Here is a 27848-nt window from a genome sequence, read left to right on the forward strand (position 1 = left end):
TGATGCTCTTCACACTGCATTACAATAAATAAATGTTTGGTCTTTGAAACATGTCTACAGGTGGAAAAAAAACAAGCGGTAACAGGAGGGATATTACCCCTGGGGACAACATTTGAAAGACCCTTACAAATGCAAAATTTTCTTACATGCTTTAGTTATAACAAAACCAGACCAGTAATGGAGAATTTTTTTTATATAATCTATCAGATTTGTGAAAATCGGAAGGCTGTTTACTTAATTTAAATATTCTTTGAATGATTTAATTTTCAGAAAATAACAGGGGACAACATGATTTTTTTTGGGGGGTGACCATTTAAATTATAATATTTTATTATAAGAAATATTAAAAAGAATGTTTAAGTGGCTGTAGTTTGTGCATTTTATACACTAGTTAAAACTATAACTTAAAATTTTCCAAAAAGATACCTGAATAAAAAATAATTGCTGGTAAAGTGTGGGACATGGAAATTATAGACTTTTCAGATATTGTCTCATCTACAGATTGTAATACCGTGAAAGTATATAATGTAAAAGTGAGTATGGTTTTAATATAGTGATAGCAAAATCACTATTTATATCAATAAAAACTATATAAAAAAAAGGTAATGACAGTGTTGATTTGATAACCTTCCAGAATAATTTTATTTTAAGAATTGACAAGGTTACCCGGATCGTATCGAAATTTTCGGGTTAAGTTAACAACATCGTCATAAAATTTCGGATGTGCTATTCGGAGTGTAATAAGTTTTCTACAGGACTGGTACAGACTAACTTGAAAACAGAATCTTTGTTTATATAGACGAATTCAGTACAGGTTGAACAAAGTAATTCGTGGAAACAAAAATCCCTGAATTAATAATATCCAATACTTTCTAGACTGCACTCATTGAAATCCAACTTCAAAGTCACTACAAACACATATGTGTCATTTCGGGGCTTTTTATAGCTGACTTTGATGTATGGACTTTGTTCATTGTTGAAGACCGAACGGTAACCTATATCTGATAGTTTCTGTGTCATGTGGTCTCTTGTTGAGAGTTGTCTAGTTGGCAATCATATACTGCTCCTTCTTTTTATATAGCGAACGATTTTTGATGTATAATTATAAATTTCATAACGAGTGAGAATGTGATAGCGCTTAATTAATATCAACTCCGTGAAGTGTGAAACGAAAAATATCTATTCATGCAAGAAATAGATAAGAGGCCACAAGATGGTACCAAATAGGAAAATTAACTTTAGGGGGGAATAAAACCGTTACTTTTGGTCGTAATTTTTTTGTGTAAGGTTTTCATTGGTGTAACAATAACATGAATATCTCAGGTTGATAAACTTTATTGCCGAAATGTACATACATATTAACAAGGAGAAAATCTAGGGCTTTAATCATCTCATGACATCTAAGGTAGGTATATCTAGCATATATATTTTTTTCTCATTTGAGAAAACATGGAACACGCTTCATAAGAGTTGCAGCAAATAACCTGCAATCAGATTTCTTAAACGACCATGATTTATTTAGATAACGGGAAACTTTAATAAGATTGGGTGGAAGTTTAGTATAAAGACCCTTGTTGCGTCAAAAAAATAAACTGAAATAGACTTTTTAGGCGTTATAATTATTTGGACTATGACAATAAATTATTATACCGTCCCCATTTTATTAACTTGAAAATATATATATAATATTGTTTAAAGTGTTTTGTTTGTAATAGGACGATATAAAAGATTCATATTCTGTTTTCGTTCATAAATAATACTTTTGAATTTGAAAATGAAATTTAATCCACATTATAAGACCTTTTCCAAAGGGTAGTAATTTCGAATATCCATGAAATAATTTCACTGGACGTAGAGCAAACAATAATCTATGTTCAAAAGTACGGAGTACAGTCAATCGTTCTCCGGAAACGGTATTTTTTTATCCAATTTCCAATTTCCGGTTCATAATTTAGGTCGCCAATCGACAATTTTGTATAAATTCTCAACTTCATTGCTTGTTCAAACAGTGAAACGACATGTAAATACACAATTAAAGTACATTATATACTTCTAATTTGAATTTTCAAGACAAGAGGTTATTTATTTTGTTGTTTGATTCCTAAATTCGTGACAACTGTTGTGTGTCAAGGTAATCAGGTAATCCAAATAGTTTGTCATTACACGTGTAACCGGAGATATCTAACCTGCTTGTTTTCTTATGGTATATTGAGCTGTTTATTTGGTTGGGGTGGAATGTAATGCTGAGTTCACACGTAATTCGAATTCAATTCGAATTAGTTTAATTCGCATTCGAAAAGTTCTACGTCCTAACTCAGTAACTAGCTGAATCTTTGGTCCGCAAATAGTAAAAAAATAACATAAGGACCTAAGAGCTACGGTTCCGCAGCTACGACCTAACATGCCTAACGTCAATTCTAATTCGAATTACAAATCGCGTGAAATCGCTTTACTGTCCAAACGAAGTTTACTTTTAATACGTATTCACTGTTCACAAAAGTGTATTTCTAATGCGAATTGGATAATTCGAATTAACCAAATGGGAATCAATTCGGATTAAAAAGTAGAGTGTATGAACGCGATTAGTGAATTCAATTCAAATTCAATTCGAATTAAATGTCCGTGTGAACGAGGCATAAGTCTTCATATTTAAGTAACATTCAGGACCTATGTTTAAGGTTCGTTGAAAAGGAATTAAAAAATATGTCTTCTATGAGCATCATGAGTACTGACAAACTGATGCATCTAGATATATAATACATGTATATTAAATAAGTTCTATGTTTAAGATTTTTATTTTAGGGGAGGAATTAATCGATCGTCCTTGTAAAAATAATTGTGGTATAGATATACATTAGTGACACATCTCCATTATATTCCTTATAGGGAGTGTACATGGATGCCACTCTACCCTTGCAGCCTTCAAGGTGTTCTTCGGATAAGGGAGGCATTTACCAGTACACACAATGCAAAATATAAAATATAAATGGTTATAAGTAACTATAGAAAAAGGCATGTTTAGAAAGTTTTTTAATGTACTAAACCATCTTTTTATTCAAAATTATATATTAAAAATTTGATTTGCAGATGGAGTTACCAGACAGAAATACAGATTATCGGGACAAGTCATATTGGGATGATCGTTATTCTAAAGAAAAAGCTTTTGACTGGTTTTCTGATTATGAAGAATTCAAACATTTACTGAAAGATGACATTAAACCAGCTGACAAAATTCTTATATTAGGTGAGTGTGTGATTCTTAAACAAAGACCTCTGAAAATTCATTTGTCAAACATGTGTCAAAGATGAACAAAGATTTGCCAAAAGAAAACAGACAAACAACAATCTCAAAAGGAGCATAAAACACCAAAAACAAATGATCATGTGAACCCCATCAAAACAAGTTTTATAGCTCAGATCAATGTCCTTTAAAGGTCAACATTTCCTGCTCTGTAGTGACTCCTGCTATTCAGTTGTTATTTACATCATATACTATACATGACTGTTACATACATGTAAACACATCTGCATCCTTACAGGCATCAATGAGTATACACACACAAACATGACAAATGCACAAACTCACGTCTTCATTTACTCCAAATCCATGCAACATTAAAAAAATACAATTGCTCAGTCTATTATTTTTAAATTTTTATACATCTGTTTATTGGATTTATTATGGTACACAGTTTTACTGTTGTCTGTATTTTAATGCTTTATCCAATTTTCATGAAATTTCGGTGAATTGCTTGTATCTTTTAAAATAAGCTCCCATTATTTTTTTTTTATAAATTCCTGATATTAAATTGGTTGGAGTAATTATAATGGAACTCTATTGGTTGAAAAAGTGACAGGTGTATCATGGGCTTGTGGCATACAATGTACATTATGTAGCTCTTTATTGACATTTGAAATAATTTTATTCATATGAATATCCAATTTTAATGACCTTATTTCATGAATTTATATGTTGAAAGTCTTATAACAACAACACTTATAAGACTATATACATTTTATGTGCTTTATAATAACGACCCTGCATACCCGAGGTATCCGTTTCAGGGACTCTTTTGTACTACAGATTTACCAGGTATTGTTTCACTTTTATTTGTAATTTCTTTTTTACATGTTTATGTACATAGGTTGTGGCAACAGTCTAATGAGTGAACACATGTATCAAGATGGCTTCTTGAATATCACTAATACGGATTATTCTCCAGTTGTTATTGAGAACATGAGGAACAAATGCCAACAGAAGTATCCCGGCATGTCATGGGAAGTTATGGACATTCTCAATATGACATATGAACCAGAAACATTTGATGTGGTTTTAGAGAAAGGGACACTTGATGCTTTAATGGTTCATGAAAAAGATCCATGGAATATTAGTGAAGAGACAGAGAAAACAATCGAAAATGTGCTGACTCAGGTAAAAATATCCAAATTAAAGCATTTCAGGGGTTGAATTATGAAAACAAGATCTAATTGTCCCTCTTTATTAATTTTCTGTTTGTAGATATAGGAAGATGTGGTATGACATGTATGAGTGCCAATGAGACAGCTCTCCATCCAAGTAACAATTTATAAAAGTAAACCATTATAGGTCACGGTATGATCTTGATTTGGAAATAGAATACCATTTCGATAATTTTTTTGAAGAATACAGAAAAAAATTACATCTACTAAAAGTTCAGATTTAAAATGTGAGGCTTGAAAATTATTATTTTATCTATTGAGATGTATTGTTTTGCCATATATACCCCTGTGGTATCTGTTGTTCTAATGATATTTATCAAAAATATTCTGTTTTTTTTTGTGTTTTTTTTTTTTTGGTAATGTTTAACATGATCAATAGAACATTTAAGGAAAGCAAAGACATGAAATTTTGATTTTGAAGTCAATCAAACCACCCTTTAATTTGATTGTGAAAATTCAATTCATTATTCTAGGAAAATTTTAATCAGCCAGAATTTTCTTATAATGATTAAAAGATTGTTATATTTGTAACACATACATGACATATATATATATCATGTATTTCATGTATATATAAAAAGAAGATGTCATGTGGTATGATTGAGGGTTTGGATGGGGTTAAATGATTAAAGAATAATGCCCTTAAAAAATGAAGATTAGAGAATAACGGGCAAAAAAAATGAAGATTAGAGAAAAAAGGGGTTAATTTTTTGAAGATTAGAGAAAAAAGGGGTTAATTTTTTAATGATTAGAGAAAAAAGGATGAAAATTAAATGTTTACGGAATAACAGACCCCCCCCCCCCCCCCCCCATCCAGACCCTCATGATTGTTTATGAGACAACTCTGCACAACAGACTAAATGACACAGAAATTATACCATCTTAATGGACTTTTGAAAAAGAATAAATTTTAACAGGTTTTACAACTGTTACCTCCATTTCAGGTCATCACTAATCAAACATTGATCTACAAAACACTGCATATATGTACTAACGACTGAGTAACACAAACCCCTTAAAATACAAGATGATCTTGAAGATTAAGAACAGGTCGATTCTACTCCACATGTGGAACCTGTTATGCTGGTATAAACATAATAGGCATTTATTAATTTAATTAGATACAGGAAGATGTGGTGTGACTGCCAATGACAGTATATATCAACACAGAGTCACATTGTGCTCACTCAGTACTTGTCTAATTTCCAAGGCAACATTAAGGATAAAGGCTTATGATGTCAATGCAATCTTGATCTTTTAAAGCCCATCATAGACAAAACGATTGAGATGGAAAATTATCACCCAAAAAGATCAAAATATAAAAAAGAAGAGGTGGTATGATTGCCAATGAGACAACTCTCCACTAGAGACCAAAATGACACAGAAATTAACAACTAATGGTCACTGTATGGCCTTCAACAATGAGCAAAGCCCAAACCGCATAGTCAGCTATAAAAGACCCTGAAATGACATTGTAAAACAATTCAAACGAGAAAATTAATGGCCTTATTTCTATAAAAAAAATGAAGGAAAAACAAATATGTAACACATATACAGGCACATAACTGTCAAAGGAAGGTTTATAAAAATAACTGTAATGGCACAAACTCAATGATCACTAGTCTTTTGATAATATTTTTTTATTATATTTTAGGTTCGGACAGTGTTAAAGGCAGATGGAAAATTCATATCAGTAACTTTTGCACAGCCTCATTTTCGGAAACTGCATTATGCAAGGACAGTATTTGATTGGTCAGTGGAACAAAAACATTTTGGACAAAATTTTCATTATTATTATTATGTGATGCAGAAAGGTTCTAAGTTGTCAGTGGAAGATATTACAAAGGAAAATGAAAGGACAGCAAAAAAGTTAAAAGATATGACTGAAGAAGACAAAATTATTGAATATCTTGAGTATGAAGATAATGAGAATTTTTTAAATGGGATTGAACTTTGATTTTATTTGTTCATTTTATAAATTAAATTTGTCCTGACATACATGTGAATAATTATCATTTTAAGCGAAAAAGAAAGATTTGCAGGACAAGAATTAATGGTACAAATGAAATCAGAGGTGGATTTAGGGGTAGCTAAGGGCCATCCTTTTGAGGGGGAAATTTGGTTGATTGTTTAGGAAATTACTGGAGTTGGTCCCGTCTTAGGGTAGTAAGTGAGCCCTTCCATATGAAATTTTTGGATCTGCCAATGGGAATATTTATTTGTAAAAAAAAAATTTTCTTGATAATTATGTTTTGTATATTATACACACTTTTGACATCAATTACACAGGCCCTGTTATGTGTACCTTTTATGAAATTACTGTATGCAGATGAATAAGATTTCTACAGATGATCTAAGAGCAACCCTTTAACAATATCAAACACAAAAAGATATATAAAGCTAGATGGCAATATATAGCCTATATAGGTACCTACATTTTGATATTGTATTTATAAAGTGTCATACATGTAGATCAAACTTATTCGTTCAGTGTGTGTTTATTTGGTTTTTCTTAAATGTCTTAATTATCGAGTTAAGCCATTTCAATTGATATTTTATAGTGAGTCTTCTTATGTTATGTTTCATAACTGTCCTATGTTGGGATGAATATAGGTGACTTTAAAAACCTTTAAACCAGCTGCATTTTTATATTCACCTGTCCTTAGTCAGGAACCTGCTGTTTAGTGGTTTTTGTTTGTTGATGTGGTTAATAAGTGTTCCTCTTTTCTTGGTTTTTGTCAAGCCTGCAACTTTTGTTGCAGAAAGCTCGACATAGGGATAGTGATCCAGCGGCGGCTATGGCGTCGGCGTTAGCTAACTTCTTAAAAGCTTTATATTTTAGAAGTTAGAAGACCTGTATGCTTCTTACTTTGTATATAGATGCCTCATGTTATGAACTTTCCGTCAGTCACATGTCCAATGTCCTTGACCTCATTTTCATGGTTCAGTGACTACTTGAAAAAAAAGTTAAGATTTTTTGTAATGTTAATTTCTCTCTTATTATAAGTAATTGGATAACTATATTTGGTATGTGCGTACCTTGCAAGGTCCTCATGCCCATCAGACAGTTTTCACTTGACCTCGACCTCATTTCATGGATCAGTGAACAAGGTTAAGTTTTGGTGGTCAAGTCCATATCTCAGATACTATAAGCAATAGGGCTAGTATATTCGGTGTATGGAAGGACTGTAAGGTGTACATGTCCAACTGGCAGGTGTCATTTGACCTTGACCTCATTTTCATGGTTCAGTGGTTATAGTTAAGTTTTGTGTTTTGGTCTGTTTTTCTTATACTTTATGCAATAGGTCTTCTATATTTGGTGTATGGAATGATTGTAAGGTGTACATGTCTAAATGACAGGTGTCATCTGACCTTGACCTCATTTTCATGGTTCAGTGGTCAAAGTTAAGTTTTTGAGTTTTGGTCTATTTTTCAAATACTTTATGCATTAGGTCAACTATATTTGGTGTATGGAATTATTTTATGATCTATATGTCTGTTACGCAGGTTTTATTTGACCTTGACCTCATTTTCACGGTCCATTGCTAAGTGTTAAGTATTTGTGTTTTGGTCTGTTTTTCTTAATTTATAAGCAATAAGTCAACTATATTTGTTGTATTGAAGAATTGTTAGCTGTACATGTCTGCCTGGCATGGTTCATCTGACCTTGACCTCATTTTCATGGTTCATTGATCAATGTTTTGTTTTCTTGGTTAATGTTGAGTTTATGTGACAGTTGTAATAAAGCTTTATATTTAGGTCTATCAACATAATATCAATGATTAGTAAAGAAGGCGAGACATTTCAGCGTGTGCACTCTTGTTGTATAGATAAACTGTTGGTTTTCCTTTTGAATTGTTTACCACTACTCATTTTAGTGCCTTTTATAGCTTACCTTTGAGCCAAGGCTCCGTGTAGAAGGCCATATTTTGATCTATAATTGTTAACTTGTTATACATTGCGATTTGGATGGCGAGGTCTCTCATTGACACTCATACCACATCCATTTCTCATCAAGGAAAAGTCTTAGCGGTATACTACTGTTGCATTTACCTATTCCTGCATGTCACCTCAGTTGCTAGTTTGGCAAATAAAAATAATTTTGTACATGTAAACATTGATTTTGTGTGAGGTATACATACATATTTTATTTACAATGACATCAACATTATAAAAATTTTAATAGGTTTTCATCATGTTCATATTGTAATATAAGCTTAAAACAAAAGTATGCTATCAATCAGAGAGACATTTTCAACATTGATAAAAAAGGTATCACCTTTTATGATTTGAAACAGAATAACAAATAAAAAAAGGAAAAGAAGTTGTAAAATACAAAATCAAAAAAGATACATTATCAAGTTTTGATTCCAAAGACACATAAAAAAAACTTAAGAGCTGTAGGTCCAAATTTACCCTCATCTCCTGTCTTTTTACCTACTTTTTTATCAGTTGTTGACCAAATAAATGTTTTGTACAAGAAAGAGTTGTTATAGACATTTCACATCTCATATCGGACTTGCAAAATTAAGATAAAAATGTGAAGGTTGGAGACAGTCCAACAACAAAAATATAAGTCTTTTATTACAATTATACATGAACAAACATTAAAACACAATTATGTCACACAAATGCTGGTAAATGAATAGCTGCATTCAAATTGAGACAGGTGAAATAGTAACTCTATAATAAATTAAGCACTAACGAAGACTGAGTCTAGTTTCCAGTTTGTATCAATGAACATTCCCTTCCTTTCACTATTGTCGTATTAAGTGTCATTCACCACACTCCTTTTATCCACACATTTTCTGTCAAGGAGAATCTGATCCGAAAGGAAATGAACATTCCTCCATCATTGTCCATATCAACGCTCTTGAATCCTTAAAAATCATGTTAATTATCTTGACTTGGATCAGCAGGATGATATTTTTATCTATAATGAAAACCTCCCTTTTACTTATCATCAGTTACAAAGCATTTTAACAGTAACATTAAATATCTTTTACTTTTATTTCAAAACAACATACATAATTGGCTTTCATATTGCATTTATTTATATCTCAAAGAATTATGATAAAACAACACGTCAGATATAGTTTATATCTATTCATGTAATTTCGAAAAAAAAATTCTTTAATACAATCAATTTGATTTACAAAGTATCTTAGTTCGTTCTGTAATTTAAACAATTGTGATATGTTTCTGATTGGGACTTTTGAACTGCGATTCTGATGCCTAAAGTTTAGAATAACAGACAGATTGAATTAAAATTTTAAAAATAAACTAAAATCATTTAACTTGAAATTACCTCATCCAAGTATCCTTCGAAGCTGTCATAAGGTCCACCTAAACCAAATGCAAATCCAGACTGCCTTTTGAATATAGATCCTGTAAAACAACAATAATTTTTAACATAAAAACAATATGAAATTACCGTATGATACAATATTTTATGGAAAAAGTACCGAAATTCAAAACGAAAAGTCCCTTACCAAATGACTAAATCAAACGCTCAAACACATTAAACGAATGGATAACATACATTTGGAAAAGCATGTAATTATATTTGAAAAAAAACTCATACAGTTGGAAAAGAAAAGATTATACTAAGTTGACTACAATTTTATTCAATTTGTGGTTGTAATGGAGTGGCGTATTGAAAGAACTCAACTACGATTTTTCATAAAAACACTTACCATCGAGATGTATAATTTTAGATATCTTGTTAACTTCGAATACTACATCGTGTAGATTAACATGTACTTGTACTGCATTAGTCTGTTCTACCTGAATTGATATAAAACTTTTCAGCTCAACATATATATTTTAAAACCGACGAATCCAAATATTATATGAAGCCCAACACGCACAGAAAACTGTTTGAGGAGTAATATTTTTTAATCACCTTGTTTATAGTATTACTAGAAGTGTTGTGGGAACCGTCGTTTACATATTTTTAGGTTGTTTTTTTTGTGCTGTCTTTTGTTATCTACTTGATTTTGATTGACGGTGTTTTTTTCCATCTTTTTTTAAAAGACAACTATTACCACTGCCATGTATTCATCAGTGGCGTAACTGGGTCATTTTTACGTGTACGCCCGAACCTTGGCGAGGGATATGAGGGGTGCCAACCGCTCAATGTCAAAGCACCTGTTGGTAGTGGGTTCGAAAGGGACGAAGCCCCCGAAAGCTATCGAGAATGAGATACCATAATGATTCCTGTCAGTAAAAATTCATTGATAACAACATACTTTTGAATCTAAATGGTTTATTTTTATTTTTTTTTTTGTTAAATTTTGTAATATGTTAACTTATTCATCGTGTTAAACTGGAAGCTAGCCTTATGGTCATTGGTTTTAGAGAAAACGTCCAAACCAATATTATTTTTAAATAAGTTTAAATGGTGCCGTGAGTGAGCATATAATCAACAAAAGCACCTTTTAATGAACACGAAAAAAAATATTTCTAAGAGGTGCAATATAAAAAAATTCTGGAACACCTAGGATTTCTTCCACAAAAAGTGAATCAATGTATCATTCCTTTACAGGGATTTAAAAAAAAATAAAAATTTTCTTTTGATATTTTTTTCTTGATCTGGAATTTTTCACGACAATCTATGAAGGTTTATAAATTGAGCATGTAATTGCGTAAAGAAGAGTCCAGCTATCTGTCTATCAGAAAAGAACCGAAAAATGAACGAAAACAAATGCTTTTAAAATTTTAGCTTTAGACATTAAGTCATAGAAAAAGCTTCTTCGACATTTTCATAAATTTCGATGAAGGTTCGACAAGTAGAAGAAATAACAAAATGTAAGCCCAATCTGCGACCACTTATTAATTCTGAGACTACTATAACACATGTGTTATAGTAGTCTCAGATTAATTGCAGAAAGAAATACATTTTATCCTTAAAATGCGGGAAAATTAAAGATATTATATTGCTCTGAATACTCTTTTGATCATAAACAGTTTCTGTACAACTTTCGTAAAATTTCACGGTCGGAGAGTCATTTAATTATAGTATAACTAATCGCCGTATTTGAATATCAAAAATAAGACAACGCGTGACCGAACGACGCATGGATTAAACGAGTGCGCAGCACGAGTTTAATCCATAGCGGCGTTCGGTCACAAGTTGTCTTATTTTTGATATTCAAATACGGCGATTAGTTATTCTTTTTATTACATTGGCAAAATTTGGCTTTTTTTATAAAATTAATGTAGAAAATGTAAGGAACTATATCTTTTTCCTACGCATTGACAATTTGTTTTGATCCGACGTTATCGACGTCTTGACAACGCCTATTGTTGTATGACGTCAGAGAGTGAAATAACCACGTTTATTTCACATGTGAAATTATCGGTTTTTATCTAACTGGGAAATCAATGTAATTCATTGCAACCAATGTAATAAAAGAATTTATCCACATTCGGAAACCTAAATATTGACACCACTTTGTCTCGCTTTTGGGACATAAAACACAGGCTCGACAAAAATACAAACAGCATATCGAATCTGAGCAGATAGTGAATTGCTTTAAATATAAGAAAAGAAGGTAGAATTCAAAGTGGATTCAGACTTTTACAAAAGATTCGAACAATTATATTAAATGATCTATTTGAGTAAATTTAGTCCCAATTTTTATTCAAAATTACAATCCATTAAAAAAAGAAGCACAAGGCTGATGTGCTTTTGACCAGATTTTCTTATTCTATGTCGATTATTTGTTTTATTTTCAAAATTCAAGTGTACGCCCGGGCGTTTTGACGTAAACGTAGCTACGCGCATGTTCATACAATTCGATATTGTATGTACATGTAGGAATACGTAAAGAATTAATAGGCACTGGGTAAATTTTCTTAATCATGATTGTACCGATTCATGCATAGAACAATATGCATTTACATACTTAGTTGATAAAAAGTTAACATGATAATAAAAATGCCGAACTCTACAGGATATTTAAAACAAAAAGTCCGTTATAAAATTACAAAACCCAAGCTATCATGGACTATAACATGCGTTTATATGAGACAATGTGTATGTCGCACTCATCTGAAAGCTTTGACACATTTTGTTCCCTATCATATTTGTAAGAAGAGACTTACCAGTGATTGTACGAAAATTTTTTCTCTTTTTCAAATAAATACTGTTGCTTCTAGAATATTCCTCAATAAAACAACAAGAAAAAAGACAGAAGGAACACAAATTATTTTTACCTTGTATGATATCCATTCACTGACTGTCATTTCAATATCATTAACTGAATTTACCAACAGCCTTATTCCAATGAGTGACTTAGATCTATCTATCAGGAGTGCAAAGCTTGGGTCACAAGTTGGCGACGGATAGCAATTGGTCAGCACAGATTGGAAATTTGTATCCGAGTTTATGATCAATGGAGCAAATTGAAATTCTATCACCAGGTTCCTGAAAGGGAAAACTGATTAATGTTATATCAGATCCGTTCAGAATTTCAAAATTAGATTATTCGTTGTCTATTAGAGAATGTTAGTTTAAACATATTTATTTATAGTGGATTGGGAAACAAGTTTTGCAACTTATATTAATTCCTTTCCACTTTGCGGGTGTGAGTGCTGCCTTGTAGCGGAATTAGCCTGCTCTTGTTAAATTTTTCGTTTTCTATTAATTATTTTTCTCATTGACTATTAATGATTATTAGTGACCGTTATCTCTTTAACACGGAACAAACATTAAACACGAATGCAAGTTATGGTTGGCCGTTATGGAATAACCGTTTCACAAATGATATCGGTTATGTTCCTTACGTCGCAACTACAATCCCCTTCCCTTTCATGACATACCGAATTAAGACTATTTACCGGATTTGTTATAACATAAGTAACACGACGGGTGCCACATGTGGAGCAGGATCTGCGTACCCTTCAGGAGCACATGAGATCACCCCTTTTTATTGGTTGGGTTCGTGTTGCTTATTCCGTAGTTTTCTATGTTGTGTAATGTGTTCTATTGTTTGTCTGTTTGTCTTCTTTCATTTTTAGCCAGGCGTTGTTAGTTTATTTTCGATTTATGAGTCTCACTGTCCCTCTGGTATCTTTCGTCCCTCTTTTAAATTTGACCACTAGCATCGGTTAAGAGTGGATTCATTAGTTAAATATCGATGAACTACGAAATGTACTCTGACAGCGCTACCACTACAAAAATCAAACACCAAACATTTAGAAAGCAACCAAACACATTACAATTCTGTTCGATAATTGTGTAGGACAATAATTCACGAATACGGCAAACAAATTGGTTAGACTAGCTAACGATGATATGTTTGATACACAAAAAGGACAAGATAAATAACTGCATTTTCACTATGGTGCATGGGATCTATATATTTGGTAGAAACTTTTACCTGAAGTCTATACTGGCAAATCTCCACAGATATATGAAACAGTCCTGGTATCCAAACAATGCCTTCCCATCTGGAGTATCTGTTATATTTATATTGTGACAACTTAAGGGAGTCGACATTCCTGATCTATCCTTCATACCACTGGGATCATCAGTACTTTTATCAAAAGTCAGGTAAAGATTGGTCGTACATGATAATGTCTTAGGTGTTGTTGTGGCATCTATGGTTTGATTTTTATTATTGTTAGAATTGTCTATTTGAACTAGAGCCGAACAACTGCAACTAGATTGCTCGAATGCCGTACCAGGTGCACACTGTCTCGTAATGGTGCCGTGACCAGTAACATGTTCCAGATAGAGTGTGGGGTCGTTGGCTACTGGTTTTAAACTGCAAACTGAAAGATAATAAAACTCATTTAATCATAATTATATATCTACGTCCGCAAATTAAGCATGGTTGTTTTCGTACATAACAAATTCACAGAGCAAAGTTTACGATGAAGCGATGACTACACAAGGTGCAATTGTTTCATTGTATGAATGTCCATGGTGTTTAGCTGAGTAATTCATTATAAATTACTGTAAGAAAACCCGGATTTGGAAATGCATTGGTTAAGGTAGCAATACACAGTTAGGAGTTTAGTTTCGCATTTTGGCCCCTGTGAATTTTTCAAATAGGAAAGTTATTGTGTAATAAAATTCATTTTTAGACAGATGAGTGCTAATTTAGCCTTCAAAGATGGTTTATAAGACCATCAAGATTATTTTTTACATGTTTTATGGGCTGTTTTCTGTTTGACAATCCGTATTTTCATAGCTAGACCGGCCATTGGTCCAGAAATTAATGTACTGTTTACAAACACTGTTTTTCTACACGAAGTTTTTGACGCAATTTTACAAAAAAATGAGACGAAAGACATATGATTTTCATTGGATTTGCTGAATGATATATGTACACAGTTTCAGAAAAGGTACTACTTCAAGTGATTGAAATTCTACTTTAAACCAAATTTTGGGGAAATATGTGACATCTTTCCCCCCCTTTTTGCAATATTTTATAACAAATAAATGCAGATTGTTGCCATGGATACACCAAAAAGAAAAATTATTTTACCATTTTATATACTGGATATATAATCTATGGAAGGTTCTGATTACATACATATGCCCATATATGACACAAACAGTAAGCTTGATATTGCAAGAAAGCAATGAAAAGGGGATGGTAAAATTCATAAGGGCAAATTTTAGTATTTTTTCCTAACTGTTTATTGCTACCTTATGGCATACTTACCAAGCTCAGAATTGTATATTTTAAGACTTTTCATGCCACAAATCTATTGATATTTAGATTCTAAATCAACTTCTGAGTAAATTAAGTGTTTAAGAATGACAATATATGTCAATTTTATTGTTTACAGTCCTTAGCAACCAAAATTAGACATTTTGACACAAGGCTTATATTTGTACTCTATCGGCTTAACTGCATGTAGTAAGCTAAGTATTGAACGCGTTGGTTTTTTTCTTGCGAATATATCAAATTATTGTTTTTATCAAGATTTCATGTTACATTTTGGCATATATTAAATGTATAGTTAAATCAGATGTAAGAAATTGATTCCCTATCACCAAGTTCTTTAATCAAGTCTTTGGTATGCAATAAGCATAAAGATTAACATTGTTATGCTTGAAATTGTTAATTTTTATACAATGTTGCATCATCAGAGATCTTATTAAGATATTCAACATTAAAAAACTGACAAAAGAGGTACAGTTTTTAAGATTTGGCCAAAAATTGAGGTAGAGGCAAGAATTTACACTTTGACTTGGCACCTTTCTTTAAAATCAGTTTTTGTCGCGTTTCAGTGTCAACTGCTAACCTTCATAAAATATTCATTACTCAACCAATTTTCAAAAATAAAAGGCCATTTTACTCGTATTAGCTAGCAGAACTCAGAAAATAAGTTAAAAGTGAGAATTTGAAAAAAATATTTACTATTATGGCATACTTACCAAGCTCAGAATTGTATATTTTAAGACTTTTCATGCCACAAATCTATTGATATTTAGATTCTAAATCAACTTCTGAGTAAATTAAGTGTTTAAGAATGACAATATATGTCAATTTTATTGTTTACAGTCCTTAGCAACCAAAATTAGACATTTTGACACAAGGCTTATATTTGTACTCTATCGGCTTAACTGCATGTAGTAAGCTAAGTATTGAACGCGTTGGTTTTTTTCTTGCGAATATATCAAATTATTGTTTTTATCAAGATTTCATGTTACATTTTGGCATATATTAAATGTATAGTTAAATCAGATGTAAGAAATTGATTCCCTATCACCAAGTTCTTTAATCAAGTCTTTGGTATGCAATAAGCATAAAGATTAACATTGTTATGCTTGAAATTGTTAATTTTTATACAATGTTGCATCATCAGAGATCTTATTAAGATATTCAACATTAAAAAACTGACAAAAGAGGTACAGTTTTTAAGATTTGGCCAAAAATTGAGGTAGAGGCAAGAATTTACACTTTGACTTGGCACCTTTCTTTAAAATCAGTTTTTGTCGCGTTTCAGTGTCAACTGCTAACCTTCATAAAATATTCATTACTCAACCAATTTTCAAAAATAAAAGGCCATTTTACTCGTATTAGCTAGCAGAACTCAGAAAATAAGTTAAAAGTGAGAATTTGAAAAAAATATTTACTATTAAGGTAGCAATACACAGTTAGGAGTTTAGTTTCGCATTTTGGCCCCTGTGAATTTTTCAAATAGGAAAGTTATTGTGTAATAAAATTCATTTTTAGACAGATGAGTGCTAATTTAGCCTTCAAAGATGGTTTATAAGACCATCAAGATTATTTTTTACATGTTTTATGGGCTGTTTTCTGTTTGACAATCCGTATTTTCATAGCTAGACCGGCCATTGGTCCAGAAATTAATGTACTGTTTACAAACACTGTTTTTCTACACGAAGTTTTTGACGCAATTTTACAAAAAAATGAGACGAAAGACATATGATTTTCATTGGATTTGCTGAATGATATATGTACACAGTTTCAGAAAAGGTACTACTTCAAGTGATTGAAATTCTACTTTAAACCAAATTTTGGGGAAATATGTGACATCTTTCCCCCCCTTTTTGCAATATTTTATAACAAATAAATGCAGATTGTTGCCATGGATACACCAAAAAGAAAAATTATTTTACCATTTTATATACTGGATATATAATCTATGGAAGGTTCTGATTACATACATATGCCCATATATGACACAAACAGTAAGCTTGATATTGCAAGAAAGCAATGAAAAGGGGATGGTAAAATTCATAAGGGCAAATTTTAGTATTTTTTCCTAACTGTTTATTGCTACCTAAAACAGTTATACCGAATATAATATAGGAAAAGGATAGAGTATTGGGACATGATAATCATTTGTATCTTATTTAATTGGGAGAGCAGGCCAATGGGTTAAAGTAGTTCATCTACCGTTACCACCAACATGTCAGTATTGAAGTTGATAGTTAATGACAGATGCGTCAGAATCATATCTTGATTGACAAAGGCTTGTAATGTTTTATACGAATGGTCGGTACTCTTGCTCCCTCCACGAATATTAACTAGCAGCCAGGATCTAGACAACAGTGCTGAAAAGGGCGTTTAACATCTTCAATCAATTAAACGATCCATTCTTATTAAATAGAAACTATCCATTGATTTTGTTTTCAATCTACTCAGGCAAAACAAAATTCTATATCACACCTTGTAATGTAGAATTATTGTTTACAGTTGGTGGACATTCGCTGTTGCAGGCACCAAGTTTGCAACCAGAGCCGTCCGAATAGCCAGTTCCAAGTGGGCAGCATACACCTGTAATATCGCCATTCAAACACACCCAATATCCGCGGCAGTTGTTCTTCATTGGTGCAGTTAATTTGTCTCTACACAGATCTACAATTAAAAAAACAACAATAATTCCAAATTAAGTAAACAAAGGCAACAATAGAATGCCGCTGTTCAAAGTGCATTAGAAAATGCCTGTACCAAGTCAGGAATATGACAGTTGTTATCCATTCGTTTGATGTTTTGAACTTTTGATTTTGCCATTTGATTGGGGACTTTCCTTTTTGAATTTTCCTTGGAGTTCAGTATTTTTGTGATTTTAATTTTTATTTTTTTCAACAGTCATAAATCGATTAAGCAAAAACAAATGCGGGGCTAAAACCGATGAAAACACATCAAATATAAGAGGAAACCAACAGACGATAAGAAGCACTGGACCGGGGGAAAACGCTCACATAGAAACGGTCTATTTGATAACAGCTGCTACCATGCAAGTCTTAGCTTAAATAATACACGAGTTGTCAATGATTTTTCAGTTCCAAGTTTAAGATCGACAAAACATGCACGATTTGAACATTCAAATGCGTTATGCCCATTAAGACAGGTCTTAATTGATGACTAATGGTTTCGAAATATAATATAAAGATGAAGTAAATTATATCTATGATGGTATGTATATATTTTTTTTTACTTCATTGTGCCACATATGGAGCAGGATTTGATAACCATTCCGGAGCACATGAGATCATCCCCAGTTTGAGGTGGGGAGTCGTGTTGCGCGGTTTTTTTCTAAGTTATATTTTTTTTTATTCATGGCGTTGTCAATTTATTGTTTGACTTCTGAATTTTCATTTTCCTTTGGTATCATTCGGCTCTCTTTTAAATACGTACCAAGTTTGCAGGTGGAGTGTTTGGGTTGCACACACGTCAAAGCATTCTCATTATAAAACTGTCCAAATGGACAATATCTTTCGTGAAACACTAATATTCCGGCAGCATCCTCGGTCTCTATATATTTGTCACAATCTGTCGGATGTGGCAGAAATTGGCGGTTGACGTCAACGGAACCTGTAATTTAAGGAGCTTGTGAGTGATTGGTGCCTTTCATTCTGACATACCTTATACTTCTAAACAAAGTAGTAGATAAAAAGGTCTAGCGTATCAAATTATAATAGATATAGGAAGATGTGGTCTGAGTGCCCATGACATAACTCTCCATCCAAATAACAATTTATAAAAGTAAAACATTATAGGTCAACGAACGACCTTCAACACGGATCCTTGGCTCACACCGAACAACAAGCTATAAAGGGGCCCTAAAATTACTAGTGCAAAACCATTCAAACGGGAAACCAACGGTCTAATCAAATTACAAGCCTGGTATCTTTAATGACTTCTTGCAACCCCCTCAAGGCATCTGGTGGTAAACGTTTCGTCTCCAAGCTCATGTGTGGATATGAAATGTCTTAAAAACGTCATTTCCTAAATGTATACGTTGAATCATGCAAGCTAATAAGATTATCGTCAGTCCGGTATAGATATCCAAAGCTAGATTTGGCACAACATTTTGGAATTTGTGATTTTCAGTGCTTTCCGAGTATACTTGATTATATCATGTATATGTAAACCTTCAAACTGTTTTGTATATATACACATATTGAGTTTGATTTCTTCGGCCTTCTACTGAATATACACGTATCTACAATGATCTTTTCATATCTAATTCAATATTGTTACAGTCAAGAGTTCTAGAAGATGAAACCTATATGTGGTGTTCCAAATTAACATTAGTTCAACACTATTGTCAACTAAAAATAAATTTCTGACGTCAACTTTCATTTTCTTTTTTTTAGATCTATAAGCTTTAGTTTACATGTAAATTTTCTGTAATTGATTAGCTATAAACTGGTAAGACATCTAAAGTACAACTCGAACAAACATAACATAACTTACCATCATTAATTATATTGTTACTTGTCGTAGATGTACTGACTGTACCTAAATAATACACAAATAAAAAAAAAAAATTGCTAATTTGCGATATCTAAATATAACTGCAATTTAATGAAAACATTTTTCGATTCATTCGTCATAGTTGATGGAACTGATTTGTTATGTTAGTGTTTTGTTTTAAACTTTGTTTTTTCCATATATAATCCCAAATATTGGCCAATAGACGTTAAAAGAACGCAACAATCAGTTTTCGTTATGAAGCCACAGTGTTCGGGAGAGAGGGGATAAGGGGACTATTTTTTCGTCGCCTTTAATGCTAACGACACGATGTTTGCAGCCCTTAACCAAATTTGTTATACACCATTCGCACACAAAGGTATTAACATTTCTGATGCAGAAGCATGTCTTGTAATTATTTTGAACAAGTTATTTGAAAGATTTACAAATCTAAGGGGTGTTAGTGAAACCAAATAACATGTTTTCAGTGTTCAAAAGACATTGTTCTATCCGGTATCAGTAACTTTATTGTCGATTTTGTTGAAGGGTTTCAAATTTTTGTTTTTCATGGAAAACTGCAGACTGTCAAATACCATCAAAAGCACCATCGTACGCACTTATTATGGTAGTAAACATTATAAATTGACTTAGAAATTAAATGTATGTACCGCCATTTATAACGCTGTTTGTAGTTGATGTTGCAGTTGTTGTAGAAATATTAACTGCTCCTAAACAAACAAACAAACAAATAATTTGTAATCAATAATATGGATTGAACAAAATCTTATATTTCTGTTTCGTAATCATAGTATATAGTTTTTATCCAACTCAATCATAGGTTTGAACGTTGTTTTCAATTTTGACTTGTTTACATTTTTTCGTTTAGGGTTGTATAATATTTCCTCCTAGTTTATATGATCGTTTAATCCTATCTCGACCCTTTGATATTCAAGAGTCTATCCTAAATTGAGGTAAAAAATTATCAAAGGTACCAGGATTATAATAAGTATATGGCCTTCCAAATACCGTTTTTATCCTTATCATCTAAAGAGACATTAATTGTCAAAATCCGGATATGTTGTACTATCTTTAGCACCTCATGTTTGTGGTATAACATCATTGTCGCAAATTTATAGTTTTCTGTTTGGTATTAAATTAATATTAAGATCCAATTAGTTATATCTTGTGATCAACTTATTTGACAATCGTCAATGGCAGGTTTATGAACATCAGTTGTTCGACATGTTAGTCAAATGCTTTTTGTTAAAATATACTTTTTCATTTTTTTTTTTTTTTTTTGTCTTTTGGAAAATGTTGCGAGTGCTTTATTGATACAACGAAATTTACAAACACAACATGTGACTTTAATATATATTTTAGTGTTACCTTTATACGATTCATATACCAACTGTCTATTGACACGATTGTACTTGTTTATAAAAATAATGCTTCTCAAAGTATTATACAAAAATACCTAAGCGCATTTGTCAAAAAGCAAAAAAAAAAAGAGAACTTACCAGTAATCGGAGTTCCATCAATTCTATCTATTGCTGTAAAGAGAACATTTGATAGATAATGGCAATGATACATAGGTCGTATTTTACATGTATATATCTTAGTCCTTTGAAGAGGCAACATTTTCTTGTTTCGTGTTTGGAATAAGAAGATATTAGCCCTGGAAATCTAGCTATAAATGTATTTGAAATGTTTACGTATGTATCAAAAATATAAAAAAAATAAACATCTCTTTTTCAAGCAAAACCTACTTCATATTGATACGTGTAAATTTTGTAACATAAACATAACGAAACATCAATGGACATGTCTGTAAATAACGGCAACAGTTGTACACCGCTGGTCAGAAGTCCTTAACCAATTGAAATAACGAATCCGGGTTACAAACTTAAACCGAGGTAAACACATCAACTATAAGAGGAAAACAAAGGAACAACAGAAACACTGAAGTGCAACAAAAAAAAGTAGTTACTATTTTATTCTAAATTATGACTAAACACTTACCTAAATCTTCGGGTGTAGTACTCTTATAAGTTGCTGTTGTTGTTTCAAAATTTACTGAAGCAAACAATGTTAGATTAAACAAACTTACTCAGTTTCATGTAGCAATCTGCTTTAATAAACATTATAATGAAAGCACAAGGCCTTTCTACACCGAAAATGTGGACATACTGTCTCATTTTCAACTGTTCAAAAACAATTCTATTTTGTTTAAAAAGACATAAAAGATGCAATATTTCACAACAATATTTATAATTCTAAAAGACAAACCAGCTAAACGAGTTGAAGGACAACTCCAATGCATATTTGGTTTATGCCTAGTATGACAATAAAAGCAGAGTACAGAGTATAAAATCCACTCAATTGTTTATTTGTTGTCGGGGGTAACACATTGCGACAAACAAGTATATCGTAACCTCACACATGGCGAAAAACTAGTGTGTTGTATCAAAGTGAAACATGTGAATTTAATTGTCTTTTCATCAAAACTTCCACAGGCACTTGTCTCATGAAAAGAATGTTCCTTTATACTTTAGTTAAACACATTAAGGTATATAGGACTATAGGATTTGTAGAAAACAGATTTTCAGAAAACTTCTCTACAATAATGAATAAGTTCATTTGGTATAACATGGCAGTTGATATTGTACACCCGATGGGTCAGTTCTAGGTAAGGTGCATCTCGATGGATTTGAAATAGTGTCTGATGTTGTATGTTTCAGTAACTACGCATGGTATGTAAAGGATAATTGTGACAGATAAATATCAGCCCTAAACAGATGTGTGCAGTCGCTCTTTGCAATCTTTTACCGTTGTATGACTTCTATTGACTCTTTCTTGAATGTTCGATACAATGACTTTAAAAAAAATGATGATGCCGTCAAGAGTATTCGGCATTTGATACAATATACATGTAAATATGTTTCTGTGATAATACGAGGCCAAAAGGCTGCAAAGTAAGATTTGGAAGATACCAAATGTATGTTCAATGTAATATGACGGTCTTTAATGTACTGTGGATTCATCATTATTCGTTGGATACTAATTTTCGTGGATTTCGTTGGTACAGGTGAACCACGAATCTAAATGTTTAACGAATTCAAATTTTCCAAATGTGCAGACTTTGGCAAAACCACAAAATTAAATGTCCATGAAAGTTTTTATCAATCCACGAAAATTGGTACCAACGAAAATAAATGAATCCACAGTATTATATATCATGATTATACTTACAATTACATATCTCTGCTGCAAGATTTGTAGGTAAAGCACTATAGTCTGGTACCTCTTTCACATAATCCATTTGACTGGCTATAAACACTAACTCGGTTTTAAATACGTGTTGACCAATACCCAAAGCAAACATGTGTATTCCTTCTTCATGTGCCGCCATTGATTCTATTTTTGTATAATTAGGACTGACAGATAATCCATCAGTAATACACACTGCTACCTTTGTTGAACCAGGTCTTGGTGATCGACTAAACATGCCTCGCATCAGTTTTATTGCTTTATGTGTTGAAGTTCCATAATTGGACATTTGCATGCTCAAAATGGCAACCGACAATGCGTCAAGTGTATCATATTGTCCTAGTTCTATCTTAGTTCCAATGAATGTACCGAATTCTACTATCCCAACTCTCGTATGAGTTGGGTGAATTTCAAATCTTGATATTAAATTGACAGTGTAGTTTTTAACAAGATCGAAATTAGGTTTGGTAACACTTTGTGATCCATCTAATAGAAATACCAAATCCAATTCATTTTTACAATTGGTGGGTGGTACAACTGAAAATATAATATTAAAAACAATGTAATAAATAAAACAATTACGTACAACTTCTGGTGTAATTTGTTGTTAAATTTTAAGAACCGATTGTACCATTAGTAACAGCTACAATGTATTACAGTTTGACAATACACTTTACTCATTTAGGCAAAAACCCTCTGTACGTTAAACAACACAATATCGTGCACGCTTCCTACAAATGATGTTTTCAGCATAGAACGATTTTCTACAGATGATGTTTATAATACATATAACAATTTTCAAGTAGTATTACCATTAATATCGTCGAAAAGCAGATGCATCATAAACAAATGCAGAGTTTTCTTAGATTCCCTGTGCTCCACGAAACCTCTTAGTCTTTACCAACGATAATCTGTTTATCGCTATTTTACCTATGCCGACGTGGTTAATTTCATTGACAATGACACGTGAGCCCTTAAGTTTCTTGCGATCATAAAATTTATCATCTTCACAGTGTAACAAATTTAAAATAGATTTTGTTTACAGAAAATACCTCAAAAGCAGTGGCTACTCTGCTGGTGAATATGGTTTTCTTCATTAAAATGATAGTTTTAATCCAAATTCAAATTTCATTTTTCATCACACAATCAGGTATTTGTTATCCTTATGGCATCATTGCATGTATATAATGCTTTGATATAAAGGTAACTAATCCCCAAAAAAAACAAAATCAGAGCTCTTAAAATTAACAAGTTATAATCGCCTATTTATATCACGTAAACCACAACAAACCGACAATAAAGATTGTTATTGATGATATCAAAATTTTACTTTTGATGTGTACATTTGTACACTCATGCGAACGTCCGAAAAGCCCTGGGGCAAGATCACTATATCGACATTATTAAATTGTTTGATCCGACGAGGTCAACATTTGTTTATTTTAGACGGAAATCTTTTCCCATCTAAAGTTAAACAGAGCATCGACTATAATAATGATAATAGAACACTTGGTTTCATTTTAATTCAGTATAACAGCTGCCTTTAAACAATGAGGATATCAACAGTGCCCAGTGTTCTATGATGTTGGTACTTTTAAAATAAAATGATTTGATCTGATAAAATCAATAAAAAAAATATGAACAAAAATGTTATTTACAATGCGAAAAAAATCCATCGTGTTGTAGTTAATGCCATAAACAATATATTTGTCAGAAAATCTGAAACATATAACGAAACTGCATTGTTGAAAGCTAAATTTGAAAAAAAAACCTATATTTTCACCCACTGTCGCAACCTAAAATTCGAAACAATTTGCAATCAAATCTCAAATTAGTTAATATGCTTTTGTCTTTTCTATTTAGATACAAATAAAGCATTGTCTAATATTGTGCATTTTATAATCTAACTCGCGCATTGAGCCAATATATTGGTACTAGTATATATTATCTTCTTCGAGAAATAAATGATATATTAGCCCAATTCATCTCCCGTGCTATCCAATGACTCGCTGAGCTCGACTTTATGAATATAATCGTGTGTACTGCATTCCAAACTACAGCTAAGCACATAATGGTTATTACGTTTTGGTTGAGCCATACTCTAAGCATTTGATATTACATACATATTTACAATGCACACATTTTTGACAAATAAACTTAATTCATATTTGTACATTATTCTAAATCACCATCTTGCAACAAAAATTCCTTGAAAAAAATTAAGACATAAATATTTAAGGGTATTTCATTTGATAAAATAACAGGACTATAATTGTGAATACAAGGTGCATATCTTTTCTACAAAAGACTTGACTCATAAGCGACACTCAAAACAAAAAGTTAATATACAAAATAAAGAACGAAGTAAAAAAGCATTGAACAATGTTAAAAAAAATTAAAGGTTTTACCAAATACGGCTAAGGTCATCTATTCACGGGGTTAAAATCCTCAGTAGTTCCAACAATGGTGCGAAAAAGCCTTCCGTTGTATGGTGGTTATTTGAACAAATTGAAATCCTTAGTTTGACTCTCTATAAAACAAAGCTGACTTTACAAACTCCAAGCCGTTCCTTTATTGTGTTTTTAAAATTTGTTTCAAAAGTTGGATTTTTTTTAAACTTTTTATCATTTACTCTTGGTTTTTTCTTGAAGATGCGACAGTGAGACATTTGAACATAATAACATCGTATATGTTTTTAGTTTTTTACCCCTAGATTAAAGTTAAAATCAGATTCAGAAACGATTATTTGGTGCCGCGTGTGCAGGACATACAAACAGACGAACACACCGACCGGAAAAAATAAAGCCTTCGTAAAAACTTACCAGTCTGAGCAATCCTGACATCAACTTGGAACATAAATAGTATGGTAGATATTGTAATAAGCATTGCTCATTTCTGTGTATGTGGTAAATCTGTGAAAACGAATGATAATAAATAACAAGACAATTTGTTGTTTGTTTTTTGTTGGTTTTTTTTTTTTTTTTGGGGTGGGGGGAGATGTTATTCGTGTATCATGTTATCTAGAGCATCTAGTTTGTGTCTTGTGAACAAATATTTGTCTTTTGTCTTGTTTTCGATCTATGAGTTTGACTGTCCCTCTGGTATCTTCCACCCAATTTTAACGCATACATGTTCATGTCTGTGTTATCTTGGTCTTGCATTAATAACAATGTAATATCGATAATTTATTTTTAATGTTTACACGGTTGCTTCGGAACTATGGACGTCTATATGCGTAAACTAAACTACAAAAATGTAAAACTACTTCGAAAAGACACAACATAAAAGTTTTTCAATTTACATTTGATGTTCAATTGAAGATATGATAAGTATTTTGTAGTGTTCGTTGCTTTAACGTCTTGTAGTGTCTGGGTCTTATTTTATCCAAATGGATATGCATTGATAAGACAAAAATATTGGTACTTAAAACAAAAACAAAAACGGACAAGATCATTTCAAAACGATGACTTTCATAACAGTCTTACAACGTCACTTTCGTATAAATTTCGAAGTATAACTCATTGGGTCTAAGTTTTTTTATATACATGTATATAGTTTGAGTTTTGCGTTTATCAGTCAATCTAATAGGCTGGTTATTTTTACTAAAGCAATAATTAAATAATTATGACAATCAGTTTGTTAAATCCATCCTTTTCTCTAAATATTTCGATAAACAATAAAATGCCAGAAATATTGAGTTTACATTTTGCATTAAACCAAATATAAAAAAGAAGATGTGGTATGATTGTCAATGAGAAATCTCTCCACAAGAGACCAAAATGACACAGAAATAAACAAGTATATGTCTCCGTACGGCCTTCAACAATTAGCAAAGCCCATACCACATAGCTATAAAATGCCCCGAAATTAGAATGTAAAACAATTCAAACGAGAAAACTAACGCCCTTATTTATATAAAAAAAAAAATAAACGAAAAACAAATATGTAACACAAACAAACGACAACAATTGAATTTACAGGCTCCTCATTGGGGACAGACACATACATACATAATACCAAAGACTGTTATCTCAATCTTTTTTGACAATATCGTTTAATTTTAATATTATCTTTGTTGTTATGGTAAAATTATGAATTGCTAAAGACTCACTGAACTTTTTATAACATACAGCTTATGTGTAAATTAATACAAGATACTTATCTAAAATAGGCGCTAATGTTTAACATGTCGAAAAGAAAAAAAAGACTTCGATCTTACCTTGTTGCTAACTATTGTTGAAATAATTATTTTCCATAATTGGTCAGTTTTTGTCTGACCTGATCGGACCAAGTATTCGTGTCTACACACAGTGTGATATTCATCAGTCCGGGGGATGTTTGTGTTGTTTTAATCCCTATCAGGATCTCCATATCAATCCCTAGGGTCAAAGATTTCTGATAACTATCAAACCTCGCTTTTCTGAAATATTTGACACCCTAGTTATATTACAAGATAATTAAATTAGATATCCTAATTTTAAATACAAAAGTACTTCCTATATGTCCTACTGTACTGCGTAATATTCTTGCTGTCTTTTTCGTCTGTTTGTGTTGTGGTGTTGTTTTTTTTTGGGGGTTTGTATCTATTAATTTTGTTTAGTTGTGAGACGTTTTAATTTTCTGGTGGATATAAACATCTCTGTGTAACCACCATTGACGTTTTTGGTACATAATGAATGACTTTTGTTCTACAGAATTCGATATTGACGCCAGACGGCCGTTTAGATGTCACTAAGGAAAGACTGTGGTGCTCTTTAACAATTTCTGCGCAAATGGTGCTTTACTGAAATTGCTCCAAAGGTTCTACCATGACCACCATTGAACACTCGTGACATTTGGACAGCCATCATAGTCGATATCGGATATGTGAAAGACCAAATGTATCGGTCTTGCTAAGCGTTTCTTGCTTTTTGT

The 27848-nt window shown here is 32.0% G+C and overlaps 2 protein-coding genes across 2 annotated transcripts; one reads left to right on the plus strand and one right to left on the minus strand.

Annotated features, from left to right (window-relative positions):
- Nucleotides 1-1933: 1933 nt before the first annotated feature.
- Nucleotides 1934-6477, plus strand: LOC139501328 (EEF1A lysine methyltransferase 4-like). Its single transcript, XM_071290363.1, has 4 exons — nucleotides 1934-2020; nucleotides 3088-3244; nucleotides 4146-4432; nucleotides 6134-6477. The coding sequence occupies exons 2-4, from the start codon at nucleotides 3088-3090 to the stop codon at nucleotides 6434-6436; spliced, it is 747 nt and encodes a 248-aa protein (XP_071146464.1). The 5' UTR covers nucleotides 1934-2020; the 3' UTR covers nucleotides 6437-6477.
- Nucleotides 6478-8682: 2205 nt separating this feature from the next.
- LOC139500515 (protein PIF-like) lies at nucleotides 8683-27275 on the minus strand. The gene is made up of 14 exons (XM_071289260.1): nucleotides 27154-27275; nucleotides 25757-25846; nucleotides 22917-23471; nucleotides 21687-21740; nucleotides 21185-21217; nucleotides 20336-20395; nucleotides 19671-19715; nucleotides 18609-18785; nucleotides 17637-17825; nucleotides 13866-14259; nucleotides 12700-12910; nucleotides 10176-10266; nucleotides 9788-9867; nucleotides 8683-9412 (listed from the first exon to the last, which is right to left on the minus strand). Exons 2-14 carry the CDS (start codon nucleotides 25818-25820, stop codon nucleotides 9392-9394), a joined length of 1974 nt encoding a protein of 657 aa, XP_071145361.1. The 5' UTR covers nucleotides 25821-25846; nucleotides 27154-27275; the 3' UTR covers nucleotides 8683-9391.
- Nucleotides 27276-27848: the final 573 nt, after the last annotated feature.

The sequence above is a fragment of the Mytilus edulis genome, chromosome 13 (genome assembly GCF_963676685.1).
Source record: "Mytilus edulis chromosome 13, xbMytEdul2.2, whole genome shotgun sequence".
In the NCBI taxonomy this organism is placed as follows: domain Eukaryota; kingdom Metazoa; phylum Mollusca; class Bivalvia; order Mytilida; family Mytilidae; genus Mytilus; species Mytilus edulis.